Below are 20577 nucleotides of genomic sequence, written 5' to 3'. Positions count from 1 at the left end.
TATTTCCCACTTCAAAGTTTTTGCTCCTTCAATCTGTAAAATTAACGGCCACTCATGTGTTCCTTCCTTTCTCCTCTCTTCACAGTCAGCACCTGGAGATTTCTTACTCTTAGGAAAAACTGCGACCTTTTCTAAGATATCCCCTCCCTCTTTCCTCAGTCCTGTTAAAGGTTCGGTGGACATTCACTGTACCTCAAAAATCCTTGCACATATTACTGTTTAACAATCACTGATTTATGCACATCTATCCACTATACAGACCTGGTACATACAAGAGGACAAGCCATAAATGAGGACAAGATGAACGGGCAGATAGATGAAATGTTTCGCTTCCCTATTTACCGGAAACTTCATTTTGGGGAGTCCTAAAATCCATAAAGAATATTTAGTGCTTTCAAAAATATCTTTTACTTGGCCAGGCACAGTGGCTTACACCTGTAATCCCAGCACTTTGGGAGGCTAAGGCTGCTGGATCACTTGAGGTCAGGAGTTCGAGCCCAGCCTGGCCAACATGGCAAAACCCCATCTCTACCAAAAATACAAAAATTAGCTGGGCATGGTGGTCCACGCCTATAATCCCAGCTACTCAGGAGAATGAGGCATGATGAGAATCACTTAAACCTGCGAGGCAGAGAGGGTGCACTGGGCTACGATCATACCACTGCACTCCAACCTGAGTGATACAGTGAGAATCCGCCTCAAAAAAAAAAAAAAAATTAGCTGGGTGTGGTAGTGGATGCCTGTAATCCCAGCTACTCCAGGGGGCTGTGGCAGGAGAATCGCTTGAACCTGGAAGGCGGAGGTTGCAGTAAGCCGAGATTTCAGCACTGCACTCCAGCCTGGGCGACAGAACAAGACTCAATCTCAAAAAAAAAAAAAAAAACAACAAAGTTCTGGCCAGCGCAGTGGCTCACAACTGTAATCCCAGCACCTCGGGAGGCCAAGGCAGGCGGATCACGAGATCAGGAGATCGAGACCATGGGAGGTTGAGGCAGGAGAATCGCTTGCACCTGGGAGATGGAGGTTGCAGTGAGCCAAGACTGAGCCACTGCACTCCAGCCTGGGCCACAAAGCGAGACTCCGTCTCAAAAAAAAAAAAAAAAAAAATTGTTTACACAGACACTAAATATACTGATAAAAACTTAATTGCTATCCACTACTATTACTTTTGGAAAAAAATAAGGCGGAAACAGGTTAGCAATCTCTAAGACTTCCATTAGGTTTAATCTTACAATTAGATGACATCATGTTTTTTGATGTTTTTGTTTGTTTCTCTGGCCTAGCTCATCCTTCCTATATTTATAAACACTCTTTACTTCAGGGCCATCCAATATAAAGGACTATTTAAGAATATACATATACATATACATATACATATACATATACATATACATATACATATACAAATGATATACTCATCATCTGCTAACTACTCTCTATGGAAACTGTAGCTTTCTAAAAATGAATGCTTCCTTGACTCTGAAGGATACAAGCTTCTACCCAAAAAAGTTCCCAAATCCCTTTGCTGCCACAATCTTCACATTTCTGAAAACTTATTAAAAGGTAATTTTTAGGCCGGGTGCGGTGGCTCACGCCTGTAACCCCAGCACTTTGCGAGGCCGAGACGGGCGGATCACGAGGTCAGGAGATTGAGACCATCCTGGCTAACACGGTGAAACCCCGTCTCTACTAAAAATACAAAAAAAATATTAGCCGGGCATAGGGGCGGGCGCCTGTAGTCCCAGCTACACGGGAGGCTGAGGCAGGAGAATGGCGTGAACCCGGGGGACGGAGCTTGCAGTGAGCCGAGATCGCGCCACTGCACTCCAGCCTGGGCCACAGAGCGAGACTCCATCTCAAAAAAAAAAAAAAAAAAAAGGTAATTTTAACAAAACATGTCAGTGAAATCATGAGTTAATGCATGTAACAGAAGAAAATATTAGCAGTCAAAAATATAAAAATAGGATCCAATGATTTAAATTTTACAAAAACTGGCCACTGGCCAGAGCTGCTGGCTCACAACTATAATCCCAGCACTTTGAGAGGCTGAGGCAGGAGGATTCCTTGAGACCAAGAGTTAGAGACCTCCCTGGGCAACATAGGGAGATCTTGTCTCTATAAAAAATAAATAGACCAGGCGCACTGGCTCACACCTGTAATCCCAGAACTTTGGGAGGCAGCCAAGGCGGGCGGATCACTTGAGGCTGGGAGTTCAAGCCCAGCCTGACCAATGTGGCGAAAACCTCTCTACTAAAAATGCAAAAAAAATTAACTGGAAGTGGTGATGCATGCCTGTAATCCCCGGCTACTTGGGAGGCTGAGGCACGAGAATTGCTTAAATCCAGGAGGCAGAGGTTGCAGTGAGCCAAGAGTGAACCACTGTACTCCAGCCTGGGTGACAGAGCAAGACTCTGTCTCAAAAAACACAACCAACCAACCAAACAAATAAACAAAGGAAGTTAACCTATGAGGACACAAAGGGATTAGAATGATACACAACGAACTTTGCGGATTTGGGGTAAAGGGTGGAAATGGGGTGAGAGACAGAAGACTACACATTGGGCACAGTGTAAACTGCTTGGGTGATGGGTACACCAAAACCTCAGAAATCACCACTAAAGAACTTAGTCATGTAACCAAACACCATGTGCTCCCCCAAAACCTATTAAAATTAATAAATATTTTAAAAACTGGCCATTATATATTTAACATGTAAAAAATTTCACAGGTCAATACAGTGAATTCTCTGCTATTTAGATATACAATAAAGATATTCCAGCAAATTGTTTTCCTAGTACTCACAAAATTTCATTTTTTCTAAATTCCACAATGTTCTAGTCACATAGCACTATTTTTTATTCTCTGAACATGCCTACCACTTCTTCCCTTTGCACCTGCTACCCTAGGTTATGTCACTTTCTCTGTCTGCAATTTTTATTTGATCCTTTTCTGCACAGGTCAAATGCCTAATTATTCTGCAAAGCCCTAGAAGCTCTTTGTACGCCTTACTCAATTCCTGAGACAAGAATAATCCCTCCTTTCAATATTTACCCATAATACTCCATTCAGCCTTATTGTTATGTAATATATATTTTAATTTTCATACATTTATTTATTTGTCTTCCTACTTGAGGAGGGGAAACCCCCTATTTTATTTATCCTTGAATTCCTGGTGTCTAACACAATGCTTGATACAAAGTAGGACCATAGCAAATGCCCAGTAAATAAATATTCCCAAACGTATCCTTTATTACCTATCATCCATTAAGGACTGATGTCTTCAAAACCATTTTGCAATCATTCCTGTCATTTCAGAATTGCATGCCCCATTATTAGGCATAAAGAATATACATGAACAAAATCTTATTATTAACTTTTTTTATTTTTTGAGACAGGGTCTCACTCTGTCACCTAGGCTGGAGTACAGTCACACAATCATAGCTCACTAGAGCCTTGACCTCCCAGACTCAAGTGATCCTCGCACTTCAGCCTCTCGAGTAGTTGGGAGGGACTACAGGCGAGCACCACCATGCCCGGCTAATTGTTTTTCTTCTTTGCAGAGGTGGGGTCTCAGAATGTTGTCCTGGCTGGTCTGGTACTCCTGGGCTCAAGCAATCCTCCCACTTCAACCTCCCAAAGTACTGAAATTATAGGCGTGAGCCACCACACCCAGTTCATTAACTTTTTTTCTTTTTTGTTTTTTGTTTCTTTGCTTGCTGTTCGTTTTTGAACAGGGTCTTGTTCTGTTGCCCAGGCAGGGGTGCAGGGGCACAATCACAGTTCACTGCAGCCTCGACCTCCTGGGCTCAAGGGATCCTCCCACTGCAGCTTCTTGAGTAGCTGGACTACAGACGCATGTGCCTCCCCACACCTGGCTAAATTTTATCTTTTGTGTAGAGAAGGGGTCTTGCTTGTTGTCCAGGCTGGTCTCAAACTTCTGGACTCAAGCGATACTCCTGCCTGGGCGTCCCAAAGTGCTAGGACTACAGGCATGAGCCACTGAGCCTATTCTAACACTAAGTAGAACAAAACAAATCAACAACAAAAATCCAACAAACATAAAGCGATCGCATATAAGAAAAGCTATAAAAAGGAAAGAAACAGAAAGAAGAAAAAAAGTAAACTTGATAAACAGATACACCATGTTTCTGGAAGGAAAGAGTCAATATTATAAAAAAATTCATCCCTGAAACAGTATTTCACTGTAACTCTAATACAGTCTAAATTGTGCTTTTATTAGTCCTAATGTTCATCTAGAAAAATAAATACATGACAATATTCGTCTTACCATGTACTAAAACGTATATAAAGCCATAACAATTTAAAATAGTGTGGTACCAGAATAAAAATAGACACACCAATGGAACACAAAAAAAGTCCAGAAACATACTCAAGCATTGAAGAATTTAGTAATGATTCAAACAATATTTCAAATCACACTGGAAAACATAGATTATTCAGCAATAGTGTTGGAAAAGTTGACTAACCAGGTGGGAGGGGAAAGTTAGGCACATATCTTACCATATTCTAAAATTAATTCTAGGCTAATAAAATACTTATATCTAAATAGTTCCTTCTTTGGTCTACCCTCGCTCCTTTTCTACTTGAACACTTTAGTCTTAAAGCCATGAGATGGGGCTGGGCATGGTGGCTCATGCCTGTAATCCTAGCACTTTGGGAGGCCAGAGCAGGCAGATCACTTGAGCTCAGGAGTTCAAGACTAGCCTGGGCAACATGATGAAACCTCAACTCTACAAAAAAATACAAAAAACTTAGCTGGGTGTGATGGGTACACCTGTAGTCCCACCTACTTAGAGGGCTAAAGTGGAAGGACTGCTTGAGCCCAAGAGGTGGAGGCTGCAGTGAGCCAAAACTGCACCACTGCACTCCAGCCTGGGTGACAAAATGAGCCCTGTCTCAAAAAAAAAAAAAGGCCATGAGGTGGGTTCAAGCACAGTAATTATCCATGCTGGGGAGGAGGGGGCAGTCCAATACAAGTATAAGAGCCTGAGTAAGGTTGGCTCCCCTAAGGGGCTGGGGATAGTGGTGGGGATAATCTCAGAGCAAGGTGAAAAGATTAACCAAAGTGGAAGTAGTGAACTGAAGCTGAATATCAAATCCCAAGAGGGGTGAAAAGGACTGGCATGCAGGAAAGCAGCAGCAACCCTGAACTGGGTTAGAATAGCATCTGCATTAGGTGGAGCAGCAACAGAAGGTATGTCAAAACAGGAGGTTGATCAAATAAGTAAACTATTAAAAATAGTAAGAGTCAGGTTTCTGTCTGAGAATCATAAACATGGGGGAAAAAATTAAAATGAACCCTGTTTTGTTGGGCTAGATTTGGAGAAGTTACCATAAGCATATGGAGTTCAATATATAGAGATGGTTACAGTAATAGAGAGGTGTGTGTGTATGTATATTCACATAATGAATCAAAAGTATTGTGTGACCTCACAGCTTGTTCTTTTTTTTTTTTTTTGAGACAGAGTCTCACTCTGTTGCCCAGGCTGGAGTGCAGTGGTACAATCTCGGCTCACTGCAACCTCCAACTCCCAGGTTCAAGCAATTCTCCTGTCTCAGCCTCCTGCGTAGCCGGGATTACAGGTGTCCACCACCATGCCCAGCTAAATTTTTTTTTTTTTGAGATGGAGTCTCACTCTGTCGCCCAGGCTGAGGTACAGTGGTGCAATCTCAGCTCACCGCAACCTCTGCCTCCCAGGTTCAAGCAATTCTCCTCTCTCAGCCTCCTGAGTAGCGGGAATACAGGTGCCCACTACCATGTCTGGCGAATTTTTGTATTTTTTAGTAGAGACGGGGTTTCACCATCTTGGCCAGGCTGGCCTTAAACTCCTGACCTCATGATCCACCTGCCTGGGCCTTCCAAAGTGCTGGGATTAGAGATGTGAGCCACCGGGCCCAGTCAATTTTTTTTTTTTTTTTTGAGACAGAATCTCACTTCGTGAGCCATGTCTCTTCCTATATATATTCAAGTATTTATATTTATCTATATAGTGGTTGTGGTAGGGATTATAATTTTCTTATCAGTAAATTCAGTCTACTGAGTGTACCACTCTTTTTTTTTTTTCTTTTTGAAACGGACTCTTGCTGTGTTGCCCAGGCTGGACTGCAGTGGCACTATCTCGGCTCACTGCAACCTCCACCTCCCAGGTTCAAGCAGTCCTCCTGCCTCAGCCCCCTGGGTAGCTGGGACTACTGAGTAACTGGGACTAGTAGAGATGGGGTTTCATTGGCCAGGCTGGTTTCAAACTCTGGACCTCAAGTCATCCCGCTGGTTTCGGCCTCCCAAAGTGCTAGGATTACAGGCCTGAGCCATCACGCCTGGCCCACAGTTTTCTACATAGATATAGAAACAATATAGATGTGAATTTATAGAAATATGTATCTCTGCAGGAATGCACACACACATACACACACATTTCCTAGCCATGCTGACTGAGAGTAGCAATAACCCACACCTAGCACCCACTTTGGCTCCTAAATATTATTCTTGCCTAAAAGAAATCAAGGCTCCTCAGAGAAATGGTGATTTCAGAACTACAGCAGGAATAATACAAGATGAGCTTAGATTATACTGCTGTGTCAGAAGTAGAGAAATGCTTCTCTGAAATGATAGGTCAAAAGACACAGAAGTCAGCTTAAAGAGGTCCCACCAGGCAAACCTGAGACAGTATGAACATCAAAATAAATGACATTAGTGGAATATGACTTATTAAAATAAAATAGCATAAGTCCATATTAATAGAAATACTAGGGAGTAAAAAAAGCTTTACCTTACAGTGGAATGTCAACTGATGAATGTAAAAGAAAGGGTGAAATTAGAAAACCTTGCCATCAATCCTAGTCATAAATTAGGTCAAGAGACATCAATGAATGCTAAAATTAGTGAGGAAAAGGCACAAGGAACAAGATGTTTATATACGAAGAACTTCCCCCACAAAATCCACACTGACTATGAAGAGAAAAAAGATTAACCTCACAGTGGAGAAACCTGACAGACACACCTTAACCAAGTGATCAAGGAAAAACTGAAATCATGTACCACCTGATAGGATGCAAACAAAAGAACACAGAATCATACATGCGATACTCCTGCTAAAAACATAACTGTATTTAATCATGATGAAACATCAGGCAAATCCAAATAGGGGGTCATTCTACAAAGTAACTGGCCTGTTATATTCAGAAGTATCAAAGTTATGAAACTCAGGGAAACACTGAGTTACTATTTGAGATTTTAAAAGACCAAAGAGGCCCGGGCGGGGTGGCTCACACCTGTAATCCCAACACTTTGGGAGGCTGAGGCAGGCAGATCACTTGAGGCCAGGAGTTCAAGAGCAACCTGGCCAATATGGCAAGAGCCTGTCTTTACTAAAAGCACAAAAAAATTAGCTGGATGTGGTGGTGCAAACCTATAATCCCAGCTACTCAGGGGCTGAGGCACAAGAATCACTTGAACCCAGGAGGTGGAGGCTGCAGTGAGCCGAGATTGCACTACTGCACTCCACCCTGGGTGACGGAGCAAGACTCTGTACAAAAATAAAAATAAATAAAAAGGCCAAAGAGTCAAAATGCAGTTTGTGATTCTTTTGCTATAAATATGTCTACAGAAACATGAATGGGTTCCAAAGATCAGACAGTAATAATGTATCACTGTTAATTTCCTTATTTTGATGGCACATTGTATATTCCCAAGAGAATATCCTTCTTTATGGGAAATTCTGAAGTATTCAGGGGCGACAGCATATTATATTGGTAAGTTACTCTCAAATGGTTTAGGGAAGGAAGAGTTCTTTTGTACTATTCCTGCAACCTGTTTGTAAGTTTTAATGCTTTTAAAATTAAAAACAAAAACAAGGTTTTTAAAAATGAACTTCCAAAGCACTAAAAAAAAACGAAAAGTACATTAATATAAAGATTTTCTTTGCAAAGCATCAAAGGCAGAAACAATAAAGAGTATTTGCATAAATGACCTCAAAAATGTAAACTTCTGCATTAGAAAAAATTAACCTGCTAGAATCCCAACAACTATGAAAATGTAATAAAATTAAAAACCAAACATTAAATTACGGGAAAAAACACGCACAACAAATATATAAGACAAAATAATATGATCTCTAAAACACTTTGTAAAAAAAATTATAATATTAAAACAAACAGATATGGAAAGGTCAATTAACATACATGAATAATCTTCAAAAAAAAAAAAACTTTAAAATAATTAACCTTACCAGTACTCAAATAAACTCATTCAAACATTTTAATATTTTTTTTACTAGAAAGAATAGCTAAGTTTTTAAAAGGGTAACACAGTGTACCTAACATAATATAGAGTTATGAGCAATCTCACATATAGCTTAATACAGGGTAACTTCTGGAGGACAATTTCACACAATGTATTTACTAAAGCTTCCAAAATGTCCACACACTTTTACACAGATGCTAGCAGTGTATACTAAATGCCAGACATCAAACTAGGCCCTTCAACCACAAAGGGTTGCTTAATTAAATTTACAGTTTGTTAAATCTCATGATCTTCTGTATTACAGACTAAGTATCTATTTAAGATACAGCAGAAACACAATTTATTGACACACAAAAGATGCTGTGTAAGTTTCAAAAGCAAACAAAAAATATAAGCAAAAACAATTCAATTTTTTTGTAAGTATATACTATAAGCAAAACTACACAGGAAAAAACCTGGATGAGCTTGAATGAGAAGATTATGAATGATTTTTGTCTTATATTTATTTACTTGTCTGTATTTTCAAGTTTTTAAAATAAATACTAATTACCTAATAAGAAGTTTTTTTACACAAAAACATTTAAAATCTTAAAGCTGGCTGCTATTTCTTCCAAGGATGGAATGTGTACCTTCAATTAAATAGTAAAACTATATTTAAAGGTACATTGGGTAATGGTGAAACCTAAAATTGAGAGGAGAATAAAACAATAATATAATACGTACTAAATGAAGAAAAATATACAAGAAAAAAGCACACTTTTTTTTTTTTAAGGTCAACAATAAAAACCATATCTTGGGGTACAAATAACTTTGGCAGGGGAGACAAGTAACATTCTAATACAGGACTGTTTTTCAAAAAAGAATGTGATACACTGTAATGAATATTATGCAAAATAATAATTAATTCAAATTTAACAGACTCTTGATACTTGAAAGAACAAAAGAAGTAGATAATTCCTAAAAGGCCGATCTCTAAGGATTAAAATATCCTGTAAATCGTAGAATACTAAATACCTAGGTTACTATAAAAGGTAAGACAGTTTTGCTTGCTTTGTACTCCTGTGACCTTAGTAACATATTAATAACATTTTAATAACTGTAGTTTGGTGTAGTAATTTGTTTTCCAAATCTCCCCTAAATTTGATGGAGATCTGTAATTTTAAAAACACAAAAACTTCCTTTCTACTTCCCAGCAGTGATATTTAAACAGTAATAAAATAATATCCACTGTACCTTATTATAACGATCATGCGGAACAGACTGTAAAACAATTGGTTCCATTGTGGAAACATTGGCAAATTGTACCTCTGGAATATACAGGGCACAAACCACATGGGCCCAACCTAAAAATAAATAAATAAATGTCATATTTTCAGTTTTATCAAAAGCAAATTAACATTATTAACTTCCTTAACAGATCCCTCAAATGTCTGTTGAAACAAATGCACAACAAGGACATTAACAAATTCTCATTGCTGTCTTACTTCCATTGCTTGAGAATACTCAAACCACTACTAAAACAAAGCATTCTTATCATTTCCCCAGTTATGATGTACAGTAATATAAATAAAGGGAAACATTCATAAATTCAGATGTCGGCACTAACACTTCTTATACAGGCGACCAAATATTCACATCAACACTACCTCTGAGAACCACTATAAAAGGAGTTTTTAAAAGTTTAATACTTATGATAAAATTTAATAATTTAATCTTAATCATTTTAAACATCAACATGAAATTATTTTTATCTTAGTGTCAATATTTTTAATATTAGTAATAATCATTTCACTATTTTAATTTGAAGTGTGTTAAATTTCATATGAAATATATATGTATATATTTTTTTGAGACAGAGTTTCACTATTGTTGCCCAGGCTGGAGTGCAATGGTGCGATCTCGGCTCACCGCAACCTCTGCCTCCCAGATTCAAGCAATTCTCCTGCCTCAGCCTCCCAACTGAAGGTATTAAAGAGCTGATATGACAGTGAGGAGTTTCTGGGCTAAAACTGGAAGAGAACGAAAGTTCTAGGTATAGTTTTTGGCCACTTTTGCCCGGGGGACATTTGCCTATTTCAGAGAAAGCAGTGGTGAGGATGAAGGGTACTTTTTTTTTTTTTTTTTTTTTTTTTGAGAGAGTTTCACTCTTGTGGCCCAGGCTGGAGTGCAACGGAGCAATCTCGGCTCACTGCAACCTTTGCCTCCCAGGTTCAAGCAATTCTCCTGCCTCCGCCTCCCAGGATTACAGGCATGCACCACCACACCTGGCTAAATTTTGTATTTTTAGTAGGGGTGGGGTTTCTCCATGTTGGTCAGGCTGGTCTTGAACTCCCGACCTCAGGTGATCCACCCAACTCAGCCTCCCAAAAAGCTGGGATTACAGGCGTGAGCCACTGCGCCAGGCCTGAAGGGTACTTTTGACAGACTCAGAGGCCTAACAGTACAGGGATGTACATTCACAACCAACCAAGAGAAAAAGGGAACAAGTAAACCCCTCTCCTTTCAGATGCAACACTGAAGGGCAAACCAGGGGTAAGAATACACTAAAAGTACATAGACCCTCAAAGAGACTACACCAGGGCTCTGACCATCTCAAACTCTGAAATTTGACCAAGATAATCTTAAATTACAACCCCCAAGGCACCAAGCAGATGCAAATATACATCTATCCTCTCTAAAAGAAAATAGTATCATCTTGGCTACAAATAATTTCTACCCTTTTTTTTTTCTGAGACAAAGCCTTGGTCTGTCACCCAGGCTGGACTGCACTGGCGTAATCTCGGCTCACTGCAACTTCCTCCCAGTTCAAGCAATTCTCCTGCCTCAGCCTCCCAAGTAGCTGGGATTGCAGGTGCCCACCATCACAGCTGGCTAATTTTTGTATTTCTAGTAAAGACGGGGTTTCATTATGTTGACCAGGCTGGTCTTGAACTCCTGACCTCAAGTGATCCGCCAGTCTCAGCTTCCCAAAGTGGTGGGATTACAGATATAAGATACCAAACCCAGCCTAAAATTTCTTAATTACATATAATTTCCAGCACAATAAGTACCAAACACATGGACAAGACAATATGAACGAAAATAAGGAGAAACAAGAAAATCAAAACAGATCAGTATTTGAGTTATCAGATAAAGATTTTAAAATAAGTATGCTTACTATGATCAAGTACACACAAGACAAAATTCTAAATTGATGCAAAGAACTGAAAACTATAATAATAAATTAAAATTCCAGAAGTAAAGCGCAAATTTAGAAATCAGCCAGGCACAGTGGCTCACATCTGTAAGCCCAGTACTTTGGAAGGCTGAGGCGGATCGCTTGATCAGGAGTTCAAGACAACCCTAGGCAATAAAGTGAGACCCCATCTCCACAAAAAAAAATAATGAGCCAGGTGCGGCGGCATGCACCTATAGTCCCAGCTACTTAGGAGGTTAAGGTGGGAGGATTGCTTGAGCCCAGGAGTTGGAAGTTGCTGTGAACTATAATTGTGCCACTGCAATCCAGCCGGGGTGATAGAGACCCTATCTCAAGAAAAAAAAAAAAAAAATCAATGGGTGGGATTAACAATGGTTTAGACATGGATCAAAAGAGAATTAGTACGAACAAAACAGGTCAGAAGAAATCCAGAATGTTAGCACAAAACACAAAAGTAAGAAATATAAAAAATGGAATAACACACATGAAAAATGTAATAGGCAGACGGGTCTAACACACACGTAATCAGAATCTCAGAGAAATATAAGAGAGAAAAATGGCATGAAAGCAGTATCTGAATTGATAATACCTGAAAATTTTCCAGAACAGAAGACCCAAAGCCACTGACTGAAGAACCACTACAAATCAGAGTAATATAAGATATACACCAAGGGACATTAATAAAACTACAGAAAACTAAGGGAAAGAAATGAAAATCTTAAAGACAAAAGGCAAATTATCAAACGAAAAACTAGGTAACTAAATAAAGCCAGAAAACATTTTTTTAAAAAAAGATTTCCATTAAAGGAAACACCAAACAATTTTCCTTGAGTAATAGGAAAATGATTCCAGAAGGAAGTTCAGAACTGAAGAAAAATATAAAGAGCGATAAACATGTAGGTACATTTAATATATGATGAACATATAGAACAATAACGCCTTCACACTCATTTACAATACAAATGACCATTAAATATTAAAACACTGGAAAGGTTTGTGAATGTATGCAGTTTTTGTATAAAACTATAACAAAGACTGGAAAAGGAACAGATAAACGAAGTCTATATGGTTTCATTCTACATTTCGTGTTAAGTGGTACACACAGGCCGGGTGCGGTGGCTCATGCCTGTAATCCCAACACTTTGGATAGCCAAGGTGGGCAGATCACTTGAGGCCAGGAATTTCAGACGAGCCTGGTCAATATAGCGAAACCATGTCTCTACTAAAAATACAAAAATTAGCTGAGTGTGGTGGTGTGTGCCTATAGTCCCAGCTACTCAGGAGGCTGAGGCAGCAGGACTGCTTGAACCCAGGAGATGGAGGTTGCAGTGAGCCGAGATAGTGCCACTGCAGTCCAGCCTGGGCAACACAGCAAGAGTCCGTTTCAAAAAGAAAAAAAAAAAAAAAAAAAGTGGTACACTCAGTAGACTGAATTTACTGATAAGAAAATTATAATCCCTACCACAACCACTATATAGATAAATATAAATACTTGAATATATATAGGAAGAGATACGGCCAAGAAGGCAATTTAAGGCAATTTAATATAATTAATTAAATTTACATGCAATACTAACCAGTTGCATTGTTAAACTGACTAAAATACAGCACTAAAAAAAATCACAAAAAGAACAAAGAGAAATGAGAAATAAGAGGGAAAATCAATGTTAAGAACAAATAGCAGAAGACTTCTACTTCTGTCCAAGATAGACTAAGATGTTCAAGAGAAAGCCACAAGGGAAACTGGAAAATGTCTTGAACGGAATGGCAACAAACATGAAATTTATCAGAACTTGAGACGTAGGCTGGGGGCAGTGGCTCACGCCTGTTAATCACTTGAGCTCAGGAGTTCGGGACCAGCCTGGGCAACATGGTGAGACCCTGTCTCTACAACAAATACAAAAAACATTCGCTGGATAAGGTGGCATGCACCTGTACTCCCAGCTACTTTAGGGCCTAACGTAGGAGGATCGCTTGAACCCAGGAGGTCGAGGCTTCAGTGAGCCAGGATCACACCACTGCCCTCCAGCCTGGGTGACAAACTAAGGCCCTGTCTCAAAACAGTAACAACAGCAGCAAAAAAAAAAAAAAAAAAAAAAAAAACAACTTCTGGGATTCAATAAAAGCAATAGAGAACAACTTACAGCATATATATTTTCATTAGAAAAGAAAATCTAAATTAAAAGACCTAAGGTTCCACCTTTATAAGTTAGAAAAGAAGAGGAATATATAACACATAGTAAGTAGTAGGAAGGAAATAATAAAGAGCAGAAGTTTAACAAAATAGAAAACAGGGAGATGAAATAAAAATTAACAAAGCCCAAAACTTTCTTTAAAAAGGTCAACAAAATTGAACAATTCTATTTGGACTGGTCAAAAAAATAAAAATAAAAACAAAGAAAAAACCAGAACACAAATCGCCAACATCAGGAATAACAATGAGGTAATTACTGCCAATGCTAGCAAAATTAGCAAAATAATAATAAAGTACTATTGGCGGCCAGGCATGGTGGCTTGCACCTGTAATCCCAGCACTCTGGGAGGCCAAGGCAGGTGGATCACCTGAGGTCAGGAGTTCAAGAGCAGACTGGCCAAAATGGTGACATCTCTACTGAAAATACAGAAATTAGCTGGGCGTGGTGGTGCCTGCCTGTAATCCCAGCTACTCGGAGGCTGAGGCAGAGAATCACTTGAACCCGGGAGGTGAAGTCTGCAGTGAGCCGAGATCATGCCACCATTGCACTCCAGCTTGAGTGACAAAGCAAGACTCCATCTCAAAATAATAATAATAATAATAATAATAATAATAATAATACTATTGGCAACGTCAGTCCAACAATTTCAGCAACTTATACAAAGAAGTCAAATTTCTTGGAAAAATAGACTGCACCAAAATTGACTTAAGTATACAAAAATAGGCTGGGCCCAAGGGCTCACGCCTGTAATCCCAACACTTTGGGAGGATCAGGCAGGAGGACAGCTTGAGCCCAGATGTTCGAGACCAGCCTTGGCAACAAAGCAAGACCACTTCTCTCTACAAAAAATACAAAAAGAAAAAAATATTAGTCAGGCATGGTGTGCCTGTGGTCCCACCTATTCAGGAGGCTGAGGCAGGAGGATCACTGGAACCCAGTAGTTTGAAGCTGCAGTGAGCTATGACTGCATCACTGCACTCTATCCTGGGCAACAAAGACGAACAGGAAGAGGAAGAGGAAGAAGAAGAAAAAGAAGAGGAGGAAGAGGAGGAAGAGGAAGAAGAGGAAGAGGAGGAAGAGGAAGAAGAAGAAGAGGAAGAAGAGGAAGAGGAAGAAGAGGAAGAAGAAGAGGAAGAGGAAGAGGAGGAAGAGGAAAAGGAGGAAGAGGAAGAGAGGGAGGGAAGGAAGGAAGGAAGAAAGCAAGGAAGGGAGGGAGGGAGGGGGGAAGGAAAGGGGAAAAAGGAAAGGGGAAAAAGAGAAAGGAAAAAGGGAAAGGAAATAGGGAAAGGAAAAAGGGAAAGGAAGAAGGGAAGGGCAGGGCAGGGCAGGGCAGGGCAGGGCAGGGCAGGGCAGGGCAGGGAAGGGAAGGGAAGGGAGAAAAAGGAATGTCCCTATACTTTTGCCAAAAAACGAATTTATCAAAAATTTTCCCAGAAAAGTTTCAGTTTCTCATGAAGTTCTATATAGAATTCAAAGAAAAATAACACCAAATTTACACAAACTGTTTCATTTTAAGTGACCAGCATAATCCTCAACAAACACCTGACAAAACCACTATAATTCTTAAACAGAGAATTAAAGTACATGACAAAAATAAAATATATGTCAGGATAAGGGCAAGTGAATTTACAGTATCCTAAGAGTTTTAGAGGATTCAGAAAGGAAAAAAAGCACATAGTAACGTTAACTTTTTTTAAGCTAATAGAGAGGGTAGAATGGAATGAGTGAAACAAATCAGAATAGGAAAGACAAATACAAAACATTTAATGGAAAGTTTATACCAGGTGCAGGGATTCCAACATTCTCAAAGCTGAGGCAGGAAGATCACTTGAGCCCAGGACTACAAAGCTACAGTGAGCTAGGATCCTGCTACTTGCACTCCATCCTGAACTACAGAATGAAAACCTGTCACTTAAAAAAAACAAAACTTCAGAATAGTGAAGGTCTTTCTAACTAATAACTCAAAATACAGATGTCATGATAGATTAATAAACTGAACAAAATTAAAATAAAAAACTCATGCATGGTAAAAAAAAAATTTTTTTTAAAGCACAATATAAATAAAGACTAACCAGATGGGTAAAAATTAGTCCAATTCATATCAAAACAGCATAATAATATACGAGGGGCTCCTTATGAACACTCCAATAAATCAAACTAAAAAGATCAATAACTGTGGCTGGGCACGGTGGCTCACACCTGTAGTCCCACCAGTTTGGGAGGCCGAGGTGGGTGGATCCCATCTCTACTAAAAACAAAAAAATCAGCTGGGCATGGTGGCATGCACCCATAATCCCAGCTATTCAGGTGAGTGAGGCAGGAGAATTCCTTGAACGGGGGAGGCAGAGGCTGCAGTGAGCCAAGATCAAGCCACTGCACTCCAGCCTACGTGACAGAGGGAGACTGTCTCAAAAAACAAAGAAAAAGATCCACAACCAAGTCAAAAAGCAGACCAAAGAAGAGAAAAAACAAATTGCTCTTCAAACTATAAAAAGATGTGAACTTCACTAATATTAAGAGAAATGCAAAACTACTGCTTGGATATACAAACTTTTACCTGTTAGATTACCAAAGGTATGAAGAACAGCTCTTTTATTCATATATTGGTAAAACTGGGAACACATATTGGTAAAACTACAGGGCGAATAATTTTGGACTATCTATCAAAATTAACTGCAAAACTCCTTTGACCCAATGTTTCCACCTATGGAAATTAATAATCCTATTGTATACAAGCAATGTGACATATATACAAGAGTTAGTCATCAAAGTAGATCAAAAAGTGCATCAACACTGATTGATTAGATATTAGATAACATGGTTAAAAAGAAAAAAAAAGCTCTATACTGAAAACAAGATAAATTGTTCACGCCGGGTACAGTGGCTCACACATGTAATCTCAGCACTTTGGAAGGCCGAGGCAGTAGGATCACTTGAGGTCAGGAGGTCAACACCAGCCTGGCCAACATCGTGAAACCCCACCTCTACTAAAAATATAAAAATTAGCAGGGCGTGGTGGCACATACCTGCAATCCCAGCAACTTGGGAGGCTGAAGCAGGAGAATCACTTGAGCCCGAAAAATGGAGGTTGCAGTGAGCTGAGACTGCACCACTGCACTCCAGCCTGGGCAAATGAGCGAAGCTTCAAAAAAACAGAAAATCAAAGAAAAAAGAAAAGAAAAGTCTCAAAAAAAAATAAAAATAATAAGATAAATTGTTCAGTGAAAAAAATTAAGACGCAGAAGAGTATATAATATTAACCCATTTGTATAAAGATGGAGGGAGTAATTAAGTATTTGTCTATTCACATTTGAATATGCAAAAGAAACCTAGAAAGATATGCAAGAAAGTAGTAATTACATGGTAGCAGGAAAGCTATTGATAAACTGGGCAGATGGGGAACAGGAATAACAGGAAGAGTTTTCAATATATTTTTAAATTTTCTACAATCTGACCGTATAACATAGTCTGAAGATCCAACTGTAAAATATATATAGCTAACCAAAATCATTGTATTTTTACCTTTTATTTACTGATACCATTACTCTAATTTATGCCAAAACTACTTTAGAGGTGGCTACCCAAAATGGAGAAGAGTATAGTAACAGTAGCTAAACCTCTACTTTTTTTAGCTGCCTCATCATACATGCCATGGTCTAATAAACTCATGTCTACACATTTCAGAATAGTACTGAGTTGTAGAAAAATATGATTTTTCTGACAAAGATAACTGAAAGTGGAGAAGAAAATGAGTAATACACAAGGGTCCATAGGAAAGTATGCCAAATTGTGATACAGAAGTCAGCATTTCTTTTTTCTTTTCTTTTCTTTTTTTTTTTTTTTTGGACACAGGGTCTCACTCTCACCCATCCCAGGGACTGAAGTACAGTGGTGTGACCATGGCTCATTGCAGCCTCGACCTCCCAGGCTCAAGCCATCCTCCTGCTCAGCTTCCCAAGTAGCTGGAACTACAGGCATGTGCCACCATGTGTAACTAAGTCTTTTTATTTTTATTTTTTATATTTACTTTTGCAGAGACCAAGGTCTCCCTATGTTGCCCAGGCTGATCTCAGACTCCTATGCTCCAGTGAGCCTCCTATCTTGGCCTCTCAAAGAGCTGGGATTACAGGTGTTGGGCAGCACACCCAGCATAAAAGTCAACATTTCTTTATATTCAAGCAACAAAGATCCTCAAGTTAAATAAAATTAGCATTCACTAGAAACATCATCTGTCTAGAGATACACAAAAGAGAAAAAAAAGAATCTAAAACAACAGATTTTAGGTCTAACCACAACAACAAAAAAATGTGGCTCATTTAAAAAAAAATAAAAATTCCTAACATAAGAAACTATATCCATTTTAAAAAATAGGCTTTTTTTTTTTTTTGGAGACAGTCACCTTCTGCTATGCAGGCTAATGAGCAATGGTTCAATCTTGGCTCACTGCAACCTCTGCCCCCCGAGGTCAAGTGATTCTCCTGCTTCAGCCTCCCAAGTAGCTGGGACTACAGGCACGCACCACCACACCCAGCTAATTTTTCTATTTTTAGTAGAAACCAGGTTTCACCATGTTGGCCAGGCTGGTCTCGAGCTCGACCTCAGGTGATCTGCCTCCCTCGGCCTCCCAAAGTGCTGGAATTACAGGTGTGAGCCACTTCGTCCAGCCAAAAAAATACGAATTTTAATTAGAAGTATGTATTTAATAGATCATTCTGCATAAAACAGCCAATGCTTAAGTTTGTCCACAAAGTAGAAAACTTGTGGGTCAATACAATAAGGATTCATAAATTATAGCCACTACTGTTAAAAATGAGTAGAAAGGCCGGGCGCGGTGGCTCACACCTGTAATCCCAGCACTTTGGGAGGCCGAGGTGGGCGGATCACAAGGTCAGGAGATCGAGACCACGGTGAAACCCCGTCTCTACTAAAAATACAAAAAATTAGCCGGGCGCGGTGGCGGGCGCCTGTAGTCCCAGCTACTCAGGAGGCTGAGGCAGGAGAATGGCGTAAACCCAGGAGGCGGAGCTTGCAGTGAGCCGAGATCGCGCCACTGCACTCCAGCCTGGGCGACAGAGCGAGACTCCGTCTCAAAAAAAAAAAAAAAAAAAAATGAGTAGAAAATGCTGTTTAATTTGATGAAATAAAATAAACTACCAGGTATCTGAAAATACTCCACTGCCCCAGTTTTCAGTAACATTTTTTTCAAGAAATCTCTGCACTTACCCCCATTATCTGTTCTTTTTAAAGCTCCATCCTTATGGGGACAAAGTTCACATCTCTATAAAAAAAAAGAAACAGGTAATGAAGAAATATTTCAGATTATCCAAAATGTAGTAGCTTCCCTGCAACTTCAAAACTACTGAAAATGTGAGAGCAGCATTTGTACTATTTGTCCCTAAGAATATTTCAGAACATTCTTCACAAACAGTTGTTCTCGATGACATGTGATCTCCTTCAGAGGACAAGTAATTTTTTTAAAATACATTTTAACTTTTAAACTCCTGCCATGAGCCAGGCGCAGTGGCTCACGCCTGTAATCTTAGAACTTTGGGAGGCCAAGGCAGGCGGATTACCTAAGGTTGGGAGTTCGAGACCAGCCTGACCAACATGGAGAAACCACATCTCTACTAAAAATAAAAAATTAGCCAGGCATTGCAGCACATGCCTGTAATCCCAGCTACTGAGGAGGCTGAGGCAGGAGAAGTATTTGAACCTGGGAGGCGGAGGTTATGGTGAGCCAAGTCACGCCACTGCACTCCAGTCTGGGCAACAAGAGGGAAACTCCATCTAAAAGAAACAAAACAAACAAAAAAAACTCCTGCCACAGTTTTCTAAATCTTACATTAATAAAAACACAAAGATGCTGGGATCATTTACCTCGGGAGTGGGAGGAGAAACAAAAAGGTCCTCTCAACACAGGAATGGGGCAAGGCTTTTAATATCTGCCTGTTATCTGTTTACTTCCTGTCTTACAGTCAGCTAGGATGACTGCCGTCAAGTAGGTCTGGTTTCTCTTAAAGAGCCAAACTCAAGAATGTAGAATTTTAATTTAAGTGGCAAGAAATGATTTCATGTATGCTGATTTCCCTTCTGAAAGGAATTAGGCTAATCAGCTATTATTATTCAAAGACAATGGTACTCAAAATTTATTGTGGATCCCTCTCCCTCCCATGCTCAGAATTTAAAACCAAAAATAAATGTAGAGCCAGCACTACCACTTCTTACGAAACACAGTTAAGTTTCAATGGCATTGTCTTACTATGAAGAATATGTTCCTGAAAGTCACACTTGAGCATTATTTATATCCCACTTTGTTTCCAAAAGAGGTTTTGCAGCACACAATATAGTAATATAGGCCGGGCACAGTGGATCATACCTGTAATCCCAGCACTTTGGGAGGCTGAGGTAGGCAGATCGCTTGAGCCCAGGGGTTCAAGACCAGCCTGGGCAACATGGCAAAATCCCACCTCTACAAAAACACACACACACACACACACACACACGAATTCGCTGGGTGTGGTGGTGGCGCACCTGTAGTAGAGCTACTCAGCAGGCTGAGGCGGGCAGATCAATTGAGCCCGGAAGGTCAAAGCTGCAGTGAGCCATGATTATGCCAATGCACTCCAGCCTGGGTTACAGGGTGGACCCTATCTCAAAAAAACAAACAAACAAACAAAAAAGTGTGTGTATAAATATATACACACACACATATATACCTATATGTGTATGTATGTAAAGATACACACACATTATATACATATATACACACACTTTATATATATACACACATATATACACACCCTACATATAAATATATATACACTTACATACATATACAAATTACAACAAAAAATTAGAGTAGAAAATTAAGTTGCAATAGTTTTAAAAGTACAGAAAGTATAAGCCAAAAAAGCCTACTGAGG

The 20577-nt window shown here is 39.5% G+C and overlaps 1 protein-coding gene across 50 annotated transcripts in view; it reads right to left on the bottom strand.

Moving 5' to 3' along the window:
- Positions 1-20577, bottom strand: part of LOC101866062 (protein AF-10) — a 228512-nt gene that overhangs the window by 141323 nt on the left and 66612 nt on the right. For 42 of the 50 annotated variants that reach the window (XR_012417533.1, XR_012417524.1, XR_006700806.2 and 39 more), the window contains 2 exons: positions 18878-18932; positions 9497-9606 (listed from right to left, as the gene is read on the bottom strand). Coding sequence is in view for 36 of the 50 variants with exons in the window: in XM_074001160.1 (XP_073857261.1) it covers positions 9497-9606; positions 18878-18932 (165 nt within the window). In the remaining 14 variants the exon portion in view is untranslated. The remainder of the gene's footprint in view (positions 1-9496; positions 9607-18877; positions 18933-20577) is intronic. The other 8 variants (XM_045399672.1, XM_074001172.1, XM_074001170.1 and 5 more) reach the window with 1 other exon arrangement.

The sequence above is a fragment of the Macaca fascicularis genome, chromosome 9 (genome assembly GCF_037993035.2).
Source record: "Macaca fascicularis isolate 582-1 chromosome 9, T2T-MFA8v1.1".
In the NCBI taxonomy this organism is placed as follows: Eukaryota; Metazoa; Chordata; class Mammalia; order Primates; family Cercopithecidae; genus Macaca; species Macaca fascicularis.
This window is presented reverse-complemented; position numbering and strand designations above follow the sequence as displayed.